Below are 13,934 nucleotides of genomic sequence, written 5' to 3' on the forward strand. Positions count from 1 at the left end.
CACACTGTGGCAGCGGTTGGAAGCCTTACGTTGGCAGCCGTGCTCTGCAAGGTTCCAGAAACCCGGAGCACAGCGGTCGCAGTGGTCTCCTACCACGTGTGGCTTGCAGTCACAATGCGCCGTGTTGACATCGCATTGTTGCGTCACCGATCCAACAACATCACATGTGCACGGGCCACATTCACCAGTCTCTAATCTGTACGTGAACTCCTGTGATTTGAACAATGGGTTTCACACAGAAAAACAAAGTTCAACAGGACCAAGTATAATTTTTAGAGTTGCATGCACTTGAATTTTTATTGAAAAACAAGTTTCTAGACACTTCACAGCTTCTAATGTGCAAAACAACACAACTATGGTTCCTTGATGCAGCAATCTATTGATGTGCAGGCATTGCTTTGTGATCATCAATGGCAAATGAACCATGTGCAATGAGAGCACGAACACAAACACAAACTCTAGTGCAATGGACATGACTACCACTGTTGCAATAAACCATTCCATCAGCCTAGTAAGGCTGTATAGTACTTTTAGAGCAGCCAACAAGCTGATTGAAATCCATGAGGAGAGTCCAATGGGCGTTGTTTACCTCGCATTCATCACAGGTGGTTCCAGTTACATTGCTCTTGCAGACACACTGCCCGCTTGTCTTGTCACACGGCATGCTCTCCACCGTGCCAACTGCATCACACGCACAGTCTGATGGAAGAAAACAACAGATGAGACCGAGACAGAAAAGTCAGACGGGAAAGGAGCAACATAACACACCCAAGTATCAGGTTCGGCCTCATTTTCTCTGTGTTGTGCTGATGAGTCCACAAAAGACGAAACAGTTCTGTCCGCAGATCGAGAAACACACCAAGTTGAACTCATTATCCATGTAAGGCTATCCAGGGTTGACGTAGTCCCCACTATCATACTACATCACAACCCGCCTCCAAGCCATCATCTTACACAATCAGAACGGGAATCGAACACATTTTTTCAGCGAGATAACAGCATGCGTTGTGGGAATGAGACGCTGATGAATAGTAGAACTAGAAGCATTCCTCGCAGCTCACCAGTACACCCCTCGGCATTAGACTCAACAAGATTGAAGTATCCATCCATACAGACATCACACAGTGGGCCACGTACTCTTGCCTGCAGTAACAAGCACATTTATAACAGTATCTCCAGAAGCAGTTCTTGATTAGTGCGGCCATACCATAATATTTGGTGTATGATATAGCGGATACACATAACCAGCTCCTCAGCAGTAAGCATGAGTTGGTGGACAACAGGCTGGTCCGGTGATCACCTGACCAACCGGACCGGTTCTCGCAGCCTGCATCTGTATGCCATTGGTGTAAAGCATGCTATGGTACATCAATAGCACGTTCACTCAATGGGAGCTCACATGACAATGAGCAGATCTGGAAGCTATCATCATCTACTTATTCCACTCAATCTCATGGCACATTCAAGTAACACTAACACTAGTGTGGGAAGCAACCCCAGTGATGAGGGCAATACCATCATGTTAGCAACCTCAGAGATGAGGGCAATACCATCATGTTAGCAACCTCAGTGATGAGGGCAATACCATCATGTTAGCAACCTCAGAGATGAGGGCAATACCATCATGTTAGCAACCTCAGAGATGAGGGCAATACCATCATGTTAGCAACCTCAGAGATGAGGGCAATACCATCATGTTAGCAATCAGGACAACTACTGTAGACTGTAGACAACGAATAGTATCTTAGCTGTTATATAGTATCTTAGCTGTAACGTTTCGGCAACTCGTCAAAATCAAAATCAGCTAGTTTGCAGTGACCACACACTGTGCGAGTATATGCATGCACCTACTTTGCACACACAGTCTCCAGTCGTCTTGGAGCAGACATTGTGACCACTGCCTGCAGCACAGTTGCACGCTCTACATGCTGGGTGGCCAGTATACTCGTCAGCGCATTCATTGCATGTCTGGCCGCCATAACCGGGCAAGCACCTACAGCATGATAACACAGATCATACCAATAGCCAAGGTGCACACAACCCACATCTAGTGAGCAGAGTATGCAGACAACATAACACTGATAGCACAGCACATATACGCTACAACTAACCGGCTGCTCGAATCATCACGTTAACCAAAATGAACTCTAAGTTGCATGATGCCAGCAGAACTACCCAGCGATCACCCACAGATCAGCAAACAATACAATTGCATGCCTTGCTCATGTGAACGTCTGTCGACATGTTCTGCATGACCAGTGTTGGAGAACATGCACTCCACGCCGGCTTACGGCCAGTTCACTCACAACACCACAGAGCTTCCAAGGAAATTAGTTATTCTTCTAGATGGAAAATGAGAAACGTCTGTTATCACCACAAGTTGGAACTAACTCCACGCCAAGATCAAACGGAAGCTAAGCCAGAAAAAGAACCATGGCCAGCTTGCCAAAAGTAACGCGTAGCAAGCGTGCACGCAAGCACACTCCATACATAAGTCAGGATGCACACAAAAGCTACAAACTCGGAATAAGGGCAGCGCAGACCACGCCGAAACCGCAACTAGAAGATTGACCGCTGACAGGTCAATCAGTGAATGGAAAAGCATGCACCACCGCACGGACGCGCACTCACTAACCTACAATCAATACACGGAAAATGGCATCACGCAGAAGGTATACCGAGCAGAGCATGCACAAGTAACAATACAGTTCCAGCCAGTGGCTGCCACGTTACCATAAACTACAACATCTCCCTCCCTGGTAACATCACCTTAAAAAGACAATAATAGGCAAGCACATCGAAAGAAGCAAAGAGAAACGAAAGGACATGAAAGTTCTGCGAACCATCACCAGCTACTAGTTCTCAGTCGTATCTCACTGGAGCCCTGATACCAGCTCTGTTCCGGAGCACATATCTTGGCTCTTCAGCTCTAGGCACACCTGCGACTAGCTCACCGGGCTCTAGCCGCATCGGGTAACCACCGTCATCCTCGCTCGCATCATCTGGCTGAGGCGGCTCAGGCAGGTCTACAGTAGGATTGGCTGCGGCACGCTTCAGCAGCTCTACGTTGACGATCTTCTCCACCCTGGGGTCTTCCACTTTCTGAACGACTACAGTCGACTCCGACAACACCTTCTTGACTCTCCAGCCAAGCTGAAACTTCGGGAGGCGTTTCTGCGCGCGGCTGGTCATCTTCATCATCACCACGTCACCAGGCCCGTAACAGCAACTTGCTTTGTCGGCGTCTTCTTGGGAATCAGCTGACGCCATTTCTTCATCGATCAAATCACGAATGGCAGCTGCTTGACGCTGCAGCTCAGCCGTCCATGCTGGCAAGGTGTACAGGGGCTGTTGGGCCTCTACAACAAGACCACGGGGCTGCCAACCAGTCATCGCTAGCTGAGGCGAAACTCCCGTTGCTCCATGCGGTCGGACGCGATAGAAGTACAGCAGCATTGACAGGTCGGTCTTCCAGTCGTTGGACTGCGAGTGTACTTTGCGAATCAGAGTCAACAGGGTCCGGTTGAATCTCTCCACGCTTCCTTGTGACTGAGGGTGTCGCACTGCACCGTGCTTGACTTCCACTCCAAACGCCAAGTACAAGGCGTCCATGACAGCATTGACGAACTCTGTTCCGTTGTCTGATCTGACCACCTCCGGCGGACCCCATCGGCAGCACACAGACACAAACGCCTCGGCAACTGACTTAGCGTCATGGTGCTTCAAAGGTATCACCTCCACATAGCGCGTGAACATATCCGTACACACCAAGACGCAATGGAACCCAGCTCGGCTCGGTCCTAGCTCCAAGGTATCAATCGCCACAACTTGCCATGGGCGCGCCGGCACTTCGGGACGTGTCGGCGAAGCATGACCACCAGCAGCAGGGTTTGCAGCGGCACAACTGTCGCAAAGACCGACGAACTCCTGGCACTTCCTTGCCATCCCAGGAAGGTAGCACTGCTGACGCATCATCTCATGGACCACCTCCCATGATCCGTGGCCAGTGTTCTCATGGGCGATTCGGAGGGCATCTTGCTCTAGCAAGCTCGGAATCACGGGCACCTCGCATGCTTCATTGGCAGGCGGCAACTTGATTGACCGATACAGCACGCCATCCCGCACTCTCAGCTGTGGTGCCACCTTCTGAAACTGCTTCGCCCTAACTGTCTGCATACCGTTGACATCCTCCACCGTCTGCTGGATGGCAGTATCTGCTCCCTGCTGGTCCCGGATGATGTCGAAGGCAAGTGGGGCAGAACTGTGGACACCTGCACACGCACTGCTCTGGGTCGCCGCCGCAACCACCGGTGACTCGGGCATCTTGAGCCAGGATGCCGGCACACGGGTCAGACGGTCAGCCAGGTTTTTCTGTGAAGGCACCCACTCGACAGATATCTTCAACTTGTAAACCTCGACCAAGTCGTCAATCAGCTGCAATCTACGCTCTACAAGAGCTCTGTAGAGGCCATTCACCTTCACTCGCTGGATGTTGCCCAAGAGAGACTTTAGCCATCCATGCACCGTCTTCGAATCGGTCATGACTCGAACGTTGGCCACTCTGTGATCCACGACAGCAGACAAGCCACGAAGGACGGCGTCTAACTCGGCAACGTTGATGTGCCGCTTGTCTGACTTAGGCCTGAGCCAACAGTGATCCTCAATCACGGAGCCATCTTCGCTGATGACAACACCTAGCGCCAGGTTGGATGCATCGCACCATAGGGACACGCCACCAGTCGACTTGACTGTCCACTTGCCGTTGACGGGATCCTCTCGTGAAACTTGATCCTCCACCGCACGACACAACTTCTCGAGCGCAGCTGAGACAGGCTTATCCCAAACCGCAGCATCTTCACAGCTCACTCGCTTGATGTAGCTACAGCACGGTCGCAGCCACGATGCAACAGGGTAATGACTCGTCAATCGACCGCACCAGGAGAACACTTCTCGCTTCGTCGGCTGCTCTGGCAACGTCAGATCCATGCCATCACGGCGACGCCACATCACGTCTTCACTCGACGTAGCAACCGATAGTTGCATGCCAAGCACCCTTGCGCCGGCAAGTACCTCTGGTGGCTTCGTCGGTAATCCGTACCGACTCAGCGCCGCAGTCACCTCCGGAAGTTGTTCGGACGGAGCAACGACATCGTCGACATAGTTGTCTGCATCAGGAAAGTCGCACAGCGCAAACTTCACGATGGCGTCCATGACTTTCGGAGCTATGCTGAGACCAAATGCCATTCGTTCCATGACATACGTGACTCCATTGAATACCACGGTCTGATACCGAACGAGGCTGGGGTCGACGTGAACTTGTAAAAACGCCTTCTTGATATCGACGACTACCTGGTCACCGCCACGGCGTCTCCACTCCCTGATCTTCTGGTCGCATGCAGGCGCGTCGCCTCCAGGATGGGAAAGAATCGCCTCATTCAAACGACGGTAGTCTAAGCAGGGACGTACAGGCGTAGACGCCTTGTGTCCTTGACACACAGCCATTAGAGGGAGGATCGCACCTGACTTGCCGTGTCGATCTGGATCATGGGGCACCATCCAACCATGGTCGATCCACGACTGCACCTCCTTCTGGTACTGTTGCTCCTGCTCTGCAGAGAGCTTCTTCCGTGAGTACTGTGTCACTCCGGAGCCAATGCTATCAGTCGGCTCTACACCACCTCCCCAGACCCAGGCGACGGTCCACGACTTTGCACTATTGTCCCAGCGCACCTTGAAATCGGCTGAACTGAGGGTGACACCATCCGAATCTCGCTCAACAGAGATGTGCCTCGAGAGCTTCTGCTTCGGCGCTCGTTCAGCATGGCCAGCTGCGGCAGCCGCTACATCGGGCCCTTTTCCGAACCGAATAGCACTCGCCGAGCCATTCTGGTAGCGTATCTCAAGACCACCAGCCGCGCTGGCAACGTCATTGCCAAGAATCAGGTCAGCATCCACTCCCTCATGCTTTGAAACTACCAGGAAGTCCACGCACAGTTCCGGAAGCTGAACTATATCATCATGTTGCTGGACAGTCGCAGCAACAGATCCAACTGACTCCAGGGACGTGCCGTCGATGCCGACCACCCAGTCAGTTGTCGATTCCACCTGATCAGCCAGGCCCACGGCAGTTACTACACTCTCTTTCATCAGAGATCGCGTGCATCCAGTATCCACAACCGCTGCGACTGATATCCAAGAGTCATCATGGCCCTTAACACACACATCAACTTTCAGCAGCTTAGAGCTCTGCCCACCAGTTGATATTGGGATTCCGTCAGCATCAGTAGACACTCCAGCCTGACAATGCCCAGCACTCACAGCCACTGAAGCAGACTCAGTCTTGGCCTTTGGACAATTTCGCCTGATGTGGCCATACTCTTTGCAAGAGTAACACTGTGGCCCTCGTGACTTGCCAGTGGTGTGGCTGTTGCCCTTGGCCTTAGGGCAATTCCTTCTTACATGACCAGGCTCCTTACATGAATAGCACTTGACAGCTGCAGCCACGGACTTCCCTCCACTGACACTTATAGTATCATCGACGGACATAGCCCTGACACGTTTGATCATATCGGTAAGAGTCATGCTACCGCTAGAGCACTGGATTCTCACCTCTCTGGCGAAGTCTCTGGGCAAGCCCCCAACAAACTGTTCTAACAGCATCGGATCTTTGTCGTCCGCAATGTTGTGACCAGAGCTCTTCAACAGCCTCTTTAGCTCCGCCGCATACTCGTCTACTGACTCTGTGGATCCCATGGAACGCGCTTTGAACAAGCGGTAACACTCCGCAGCAGAAGGAGCAAAGGCTTCAGTCAACACCTTCTTCACCTCGTCAGGTTTCTCCTTGTCCGAGTCGGGCATGGCGTTGAATACAGTATACGCAGCCTTATCCAAGAGCAACGGCAAGTTTGCCATCTGCTCTTTGCCCGTATCCCACTTGTGGGATTTCGCCAGGATCATAAACTTTGACCAGAATACATCTAGGTCGTCACCTCGCCCTCGGTACGGACGCATAAATCCATCCAACTTCACAGACATTTTATTCTCATGAACAAACACTAAGACTTTCTATTTCCTTCCGACTCCACAAAAGTCCTACTCTGCAACACGTTGTCCCGGGTTTCGGCACCAAAAGCTGTTGGAGAACATGCACTCCACGCCGGCTTACGGCCAGTTCACTCACAACACCACAGAGCTTCCAAGGAAATTAGTTATTCTTCTAGATGGAAAATGAGAAACGTCTGTTATCACCACAAGTTGGAACTAACTCCACGCCAAGATCAAACGGAAGCTAAGCCAGAAAAAGAACCATGGCCAGCTTGCCAAAAGTAACGCGTAGCAAGCGTGCACGCAAGCACACTCCATACATAAGTCAGGATGCACACAAAAGCTACAAACTCGGAATAAGGGCAGCGCAGACCACGCCGAAACCGCAACTAGAAGATTGACCGCTGACAGGTCAATCAGTGAATGGAAAAGCATGCACCACCGCACGGACGCGCACTCACTAACCTACAATCAATACACGGAAAATGGCATCACGCAGAAGGTATACCGAGCAGAGCATGCACAAGTAACAATACAGTTCCAGCCAGTGGCTGCCACGTTACCATAAACTACAACACCAGGTATGACAGTACCTGCAAGGTTCAAAGTGTCCAATGCAGATCCTAAAGCGGTAGACCCAAGCGGCATTCTTGGTCTACAGCTGAAATCAAGCAGATAATACCAGGGAGACAATAATGTTAGATTACTCACGGACAAGCACCGGTGCTAGCATTGCAGGACTGAGACTGTGAACCAGAAGTGCTGCAGTTGCAAGCCTAGATGGTAAGAACACACAGAGTAGCCACGGTAATACACAGAGCCGCTGAGTCCAATTCCAACAAATGATCGGCGTCAGCAGCGCTGTGGCAGCCTGGGTAGCCATTGCTAACCTCTTTCCCTATGAAGTGGCACTGGGATAAGCAAGTTAACCTGATTTTCTGCCGCACGTCAATGTCGAGTGTGCATGAGAGTACACATCAGGGCCAGATTGTAAAACCTGCATTCTGATTAGTGATCATAGTATGGTTCAGGCCACCATGGCTCAAGAACAAATCCGTGGGAAAGTCAAAACCGGACCAGAAGTGCAAAACGATCTATGAAATCTGTCCAGCGGGAATACCACACGACATTGGAAAACACTTGTAGTGTCCGCCAAAGACAAGTGCTTTTCAAAGGGCAGAAGTGTGACTGAGAGAGTGAATGGTACAAAGCATCGTAATGGGGTCCACTGGGTGAAGGCACGACTCCGTGAAAACCATTTTTCACCATGAAACAGGAGCTCACAATACTCATTTTGGGTTTCGGCTTGGGAGTTCTCCTACACAACCTAGCCAACAACGACTGCTAGTGGCCATATGACATAATATTCATCCTACATACCACACGACATCCTTGCATCAAATCTGTAATCATCCTACATACCTGACATCCTTGCGTCAAATCTGTCGACCAAGTACCAGCAACACACTGGCGGCATGTGCGTGTTATTGTGTTCACAGGACAAGTGCATTGTCCAAGAGTTGGGTGGCACTCGCCGCCATCTACACAGTTGCAGGCTGTATCGGCAAGAAGAGACAAACAAGTGTTCCTGTGTCCTCCGTCATGTTCAGCTACCATGATATAATTGTGGTACACAGTGACATAACTGATCAATGCATTGTCAAGCTTCAACATCACGGTTTGATGCAAGCTCCACTCATTGCCAACCGAATGCGAAATACACAGTGTTGAATTGACATGAATGCCATGCCACGATGTCAAGGATTAGAGAACATTGAGCCCAGGGGAAACACCTACGTTGGCAGTTAGGAAATCCAAAGTGTACCAGCTTGCAGCGGTCACACTGACGACCAGTAACGCCCGGTTTGCAGCTGCACTGTCCACTGACACTGGCACAGGACGTGCTATTCAGAGAGCCGTCCGCGTCACAGCCGCAATCTGGTAGAACAGTACAACACACAGCACAGTATGGTATAAGGTAGTGGAGTGTAGTGGAGCAAAGGGCACTGGCCTTGAGAAGGAGGCATCTTGAACAACGTATTGAGAACGATGCTGCATCATTGGCCATATATAGTACCTGTACAAGTGCAGTTAATGATAGCCTGCATGCCAATAAGACTCAAGAAATCGCGCTGCAAAAGTGCTTTTGGTTGAAAATTTCTCCAAAAATTATGGAGGTGAGGTCTTTGTAAGGCAAAGTAATGGCGCAAAATGCAAGACTATGTCCAGTGCATTGCATATCTGCAATTTTATAAATTGTCACAATGGCCACACATACTCCTGTCTCAGTGCGCTAGCAACTATGTCCAAAGTAAATGTTGACCATGGCACATCGATCATGGTGATGACCTCACGTCTTCCTTAGCCTGCCATGGTAGTGGAGTGAAAAATTCCATACTCCGTTTCCATGGTTGCCATGGGCTGTTGCCATGGCATTTCGTAACATGCCTTGTTTGATCACGTCTAAAAGGTGTGGACTCCTTCATTAGACCCTTAGCAACAGTTTAGGGTCAGGTTTTAGGTCAATGTTAGAACATAGGCCGTGCAGCATGTCTGTGCATGATGGTCCCACCTGTAGGTCCTACCGGTAGGACCGAGGTCTATGCAAAGCTATCATGAGAATTCCTGAGGACCAGCGCATGTCACAACCCCCAACAGGGTTCAGAAATATTGTCACACTTTTGCTTGCAGCCAGCTATTTGATGCCATGTATTTTCCACATTGTTGCTACCTATAATGCTCACCTTGTGGTTCTCGATATACTTGCACTCTGTGGCTAATACTGCCTCGGCGGCATAAGTCAGATGATGTACTGAAAGAGAGGACAAGAATAGCACAGAATTCTTTGAAAAAGTCAACCGGGTCAACCTACTCCAAAAACCTCTGGCATCAAAATTTGCCGATCACACTGACAACACACTCCCCATGCCTTGTCAGCATTCTCACCTGAATGAGTACTCTTCATTGATGCATTGATCATCGAACTCTAGTCGCTTATCAACCTGAGGCACTGCTACGTCCAAGCCTTGGGTGGGCTGGGAGATTTCTTCTACAAACACGATTGCTTTCTGAATAGTGAACATACAAGCATAGAAGCAGCAGAACCCATGCAAGAAGCCCCGATCGTGTCAATGAGGATTGTGCTGACTTCAACAACGCACAAAAAGTAAGATTCTTCAACACTAGAAAAATGGTCATGAAACCTGAATCAAACACAAATAGATGCAAAACTATGGGAAAGAATGGGCATTTCATCAGCAGTACAGGGCAGGGGAACCAGCTGTTCACCACTGTACATGTACTTACAATGAGAACAGATCCGGTGGGGATAGGAGTTATTGTAAGCGATGTCATGTCGGGAGTGATTGGAAACAAGAATCCTTCTTTGCCAACCAGGCATCCGGTGTGTGATGGGCAAAATGGGATGACATACGTTGATGTGGTCGGTCCAACGGTGATATTCACAAGGAATGGGTTCCCTCCATAGACACTGTGTAGTCGGTAGTGCAGCATCACTGAGTACAGATCACCGGTACTGAAGGGTAGACTGATTGTGACAACAGCTCCTTCCTGAACACATCAGCCAGACAGTTTAAGAATGAAAAGTGGAAGGATGCCAGATGGGAATATTTGAAAGATATAACAACACACCATCCCATCCAAAAAGCTAGCTGCCCAGAGCTTGAGAAAAGAGAACTAGTCGAAGTAAAGGGTTTTTAATGTATTCTAAATGCACTACTGCTGTCTGCAACGTAATTTTCATCTCTAAATCCTTCCTTTACCTCTAAACCAATGCAAACAAGGTACTATTTTAATGTAATATTCTAATAGGAAGAGGAACGACAACTTGTGTGGAAATCTAAACATGACCCGTTGTAGCAAGGGAATACTCAATTTCAACAGCAATACTGCAGATTGGAAATGGGGCTGTGCCCGACAATTTGGCGAAGATACAAAGACGTTTGCATCAAAGAGACTATGGCAGTGGTATGACAGTTGAGACGCAAGATTATGTGAATGGCAGCATTCAAGCGTGTAAATCCTTAGAAAAGTGATACATGTACAGATAAGGCAATGCCATGCCAAACTCACACTGGACACTAAAGCATAGTCACTTTCATCGCCGACAAATGCCAATGGCTGGCTCCTTCCCATTGCATCAGGTATCACAGACGGTGACGCATCTATCAAGTCCACAGTAGTTGAAAATTGGGAGATGGATGGTGGGACTGGCGGTAAGCAGCTGCACCATAGCAGAGGATAACACAGGTCTTGCATTGTCAGTGATCAACGACTTGTACAGCAGCAGTCGGAGGTCAAGCTCATCATTTGGCAGCATACAGGAATGTTTTAAATACCGATCATGCAGTGATGTTACAGATCCGCGTACCAGCCAGTTCAAAAACTACCTTCCTGCTTCCGTGGGTCACCACCGCCCCATGATCGAGGCGTCCGATGTAGCCCCTAAATGGTGGGGAGAATAGATCAGATCCACCAATTCGAGGCCAAAGGCCAAAATCCCATTTGCCACATCCAGGTTGCCATTGTGCCTAGTGTCAGGTCACAGGTGCCTGATTCGCTGTGGGTCGCAGTACTATTGGAAAATTCCACCCGCTTCCAAGCCCCATCCAGATACCTCTCATTTCTCAGTGACAATCTCAAACCAGCGCACAACGCTTCCTACCTGGTGAAATAGCATCCTATAGCTAGAAGGGTGCAAGGAGCATGAACAAACTTGGTAGTGTCAAAGTCAGAAGAAACGTTTGAGTTTTAACTTCTTCTGCCAACGTTCAATGTAGCTCACCAGTAGTGTGTGTGTGTGTGTGTGTGTGTGTGTGTGTGTGTGTGTGTGTGTGTGTGTGTGTGTGTGTGTGTGTGTGTGTGTGTGTGTGTGTGTGTGTGTGTGTGTGTGTGTGTGTGTGTGTGTGTGTGTGTGTGTGTGTGTGTGTGTGTGTGTGTGTGTGTGTGTGTGTGTGTGTGTGTGTGTGTGTGTGTGTGTGTGTGTGTGTGTGTGTGTGTGTGTGTGTGTGTGTGTGTGTGTGTGTGTGTGTGTGTGTGTGTGTGTGTGTGTGTGTGTGTGTGCGTGTGTGTATGTGTGTGTGTGTGTTATTCCCGTTCTTGTTGAGAGTACTTACTCTCCCTGGTACCGGATGCACAGAACCTCCGATTTCAGGAGCTCCACAGACCAATCATTCTCTCCGATCAAGATCACAGAGGCCTGTAAAAATAAACGTGTAGACAAGGCCGGACAGAATCGAAACAAATGTCGCAAGCGAGCCATGTTGTTGCTGTGTCATCTTCTATGCTCCAAGTGCTACCTGATGTACCAGCCTGCTATGTCAGATACCACCAGCCATGCTTTGACAAGGCGCCATGCGCAAACTGATGACGGTGGCGGTGGTGGTGGTGGTGGTGGTCAGAAGGAGAGCTCTGTACCAGAAAACATTGAGACTGTTTCTTGATGTCATGCCTTGACTACTTTAGTTTAACTGGTTTGCTGTTACTGGTTCAAGTGATATAATTCATCATTGGAATACATATCATTTCAGTCTATCGGGCTGCTACAACTCGCTTCAAGTTTTCACTGTTTCATTTCTTCGTTGTGCACGTCGGACCACGCTGGCTGGTCGGGGCGCTCTAGAATCCTCACTGACTTGCTGCCAGCTAAATATCTCCACTTACCACATAGACGGTGGCTGGGAGTGAGTCAGTTTGCAGCACTGAGAGTTGAGCAGTGAGCTGGCCAGTGAGAGGAAGAGATGCCATGTATGGATATCCGTTCATTCCAAGCACCTGCCAACAAGTTAAGAGAAGCCATTCTTGTCAAAAAATCTCCGAAGACATACATGTAAGCAAGGGAAGTGCAATCCAAAAGCCATATTGGCAACTGACATTGTACATGCTAGAATGGGTTGGGACGAGACATAAGATTAGTAACGAGAGAGGAGAGAGAGAGAGAGAGAGAGAGAGAGAGAGAGAGAGAGAGAGAGAGAGAGAGAGAGAGAAAGAGAGAGAGAGAGGAGAGAGAGAGAGAGAGAGAGAGAGAGAGAAGAGAGAGAGAGAGAGAGAGAGAGAGAGAGAGAGAGAGAGGGAGAGGGAGAGGGAGAGGGGAGGGAGAGGGAGAGGGAGAGGGAGAGGGAGAGGGAGAGGGGAGAGGGAGAGGGAGAGGGAGAGGAGAGGGAGAGGGAGAGGGAGAGGGAGAGGGAGAGGAGAGGGAGAGGGAGAGGGAGGGAGAGGGAGAGGGAGAGGGAGAGGGAGAGGGAGAGGGGAGGGAGAGGGAGAGGGAGAGGGAGAGGAGAGGGAAGAGGGAGAGGGAGAGGGAGAGGGAGAGGGAGAGGGGAGAGGGAGAGGGAGAGGGGAGAAGAGAGAGAGAGTGAGAGAGTGAGAGAGTGAGAGAGGAGAGAGAGGGGGGGGGGAGGGGGAGGAGGGAGAGAAATGGTGTTTGTCCAAGAAATACTCAAAGATGTCTATACTTGACAGAGAAACAAGACACGGCGCTTCAGTAGGTCTTTGATATTCACTCACCTGCCGGCAGCCAAACACATACTGACACTCTTGTATCTGGATGGTACCCGTCGTGTCAATGATTGTTCCGATCTCATTTCTTATGGTGACATTCAGCTCTAGAGGAGCAGAAGCTGCTGTGAAATACTCAATGACTAGGACAAAACGCTTTCCTTTCCGGTCATCGGATAAAGGGAATTCCTGTGCAAAGACGAGCAGTGAGCAGGCAGTTCAGAGACATTGTTTTCCATCGCAACAGTACATGAATGACTTTAATAATGTTTCTCTTGTAGAGTAGTGACGGAGAGCTGTAGAATTGAGCAAATCATCTTCTCCAAGTCTGACACGGAGGATGAGTTAAAAAGGTATGATAACATAGATCCAGA

At 49.6% G+C, this 13,934-nt stretch overlaps 1 protein-coding gene across 1 annotated transcript in view; it reads right to left on the reverse strand.

The window, feature by feature from the left end:
* The window catches only part of LOC135805860 (laminin-like protein epi-1), a 90,616-nt gene that overhangs the window by 57,411 nt on the left and 19,271 nt on the right, over positions 1-13,934 (reverse strand). The window contains exons 17-30 of the mRNA XM_065319979.1: positions 13,570-13,749; positions 12,727-12,837; positions 12,180-12,262; positions 11,137-11,287; positions 10,351-10,614; positions 9,991-10,112; positions 9,789-9,856; positions 8,842-8,982; positions 8,467-8,600; positions 7,756-7,820; positions 1,852-1,993; positions 1,062-1,143; positions 590-699; positions 30-210 (exon numbers count right to left, since the gene is read on the reverse strand). Of these exons, the coding sequence (XP_065176051.1) occupies positions 30-210; positions 590-699; positions 1,062-1,143; positions 1,852-1,993; positions 7,756-7,820; positions 8,467-8,600; positions 8,842-8,982; positions 9,789-9,856; positions 9,991-10,112; positions 10,351-10,614; positions 11,137-11,287; positions 12,180-12,262; positions 12,727-12,837; positions 13,570-13,749 (1,834 nt within the window). The remainder of the gene's footprint in view (positions 1-29; positions 211-589; positions 700-1,061; positions 1,144-1,851; positions 1,994-7,755; positions 7,821-8,466; positions 8,601-8,841; positions 8,983-9,788; positions 9,857-9,990; positions 10,113-10,350; positions 10,615-11,136; positions 11,288-12,179; positions 12,263-12,726; positions 12,838-13,569; positions 13,750-13,934) is intronic.

The sequence above is a fragment of the Sycon ciliatum genome, chromosome 1, assembly GCF_964019385.1.
Source record: "Sycon ciliatum chromosome 1, ocSycCili1.1, whole genome shotgun sequence".
In the NCBI taxonomy this organism is placed as follows: domain Eukaryota; kingdom Metazoa; phylum Porifera; class Calcarea; order Leucosolenida; family Sycettidae; genus Sycon; species Sycon ciliatum.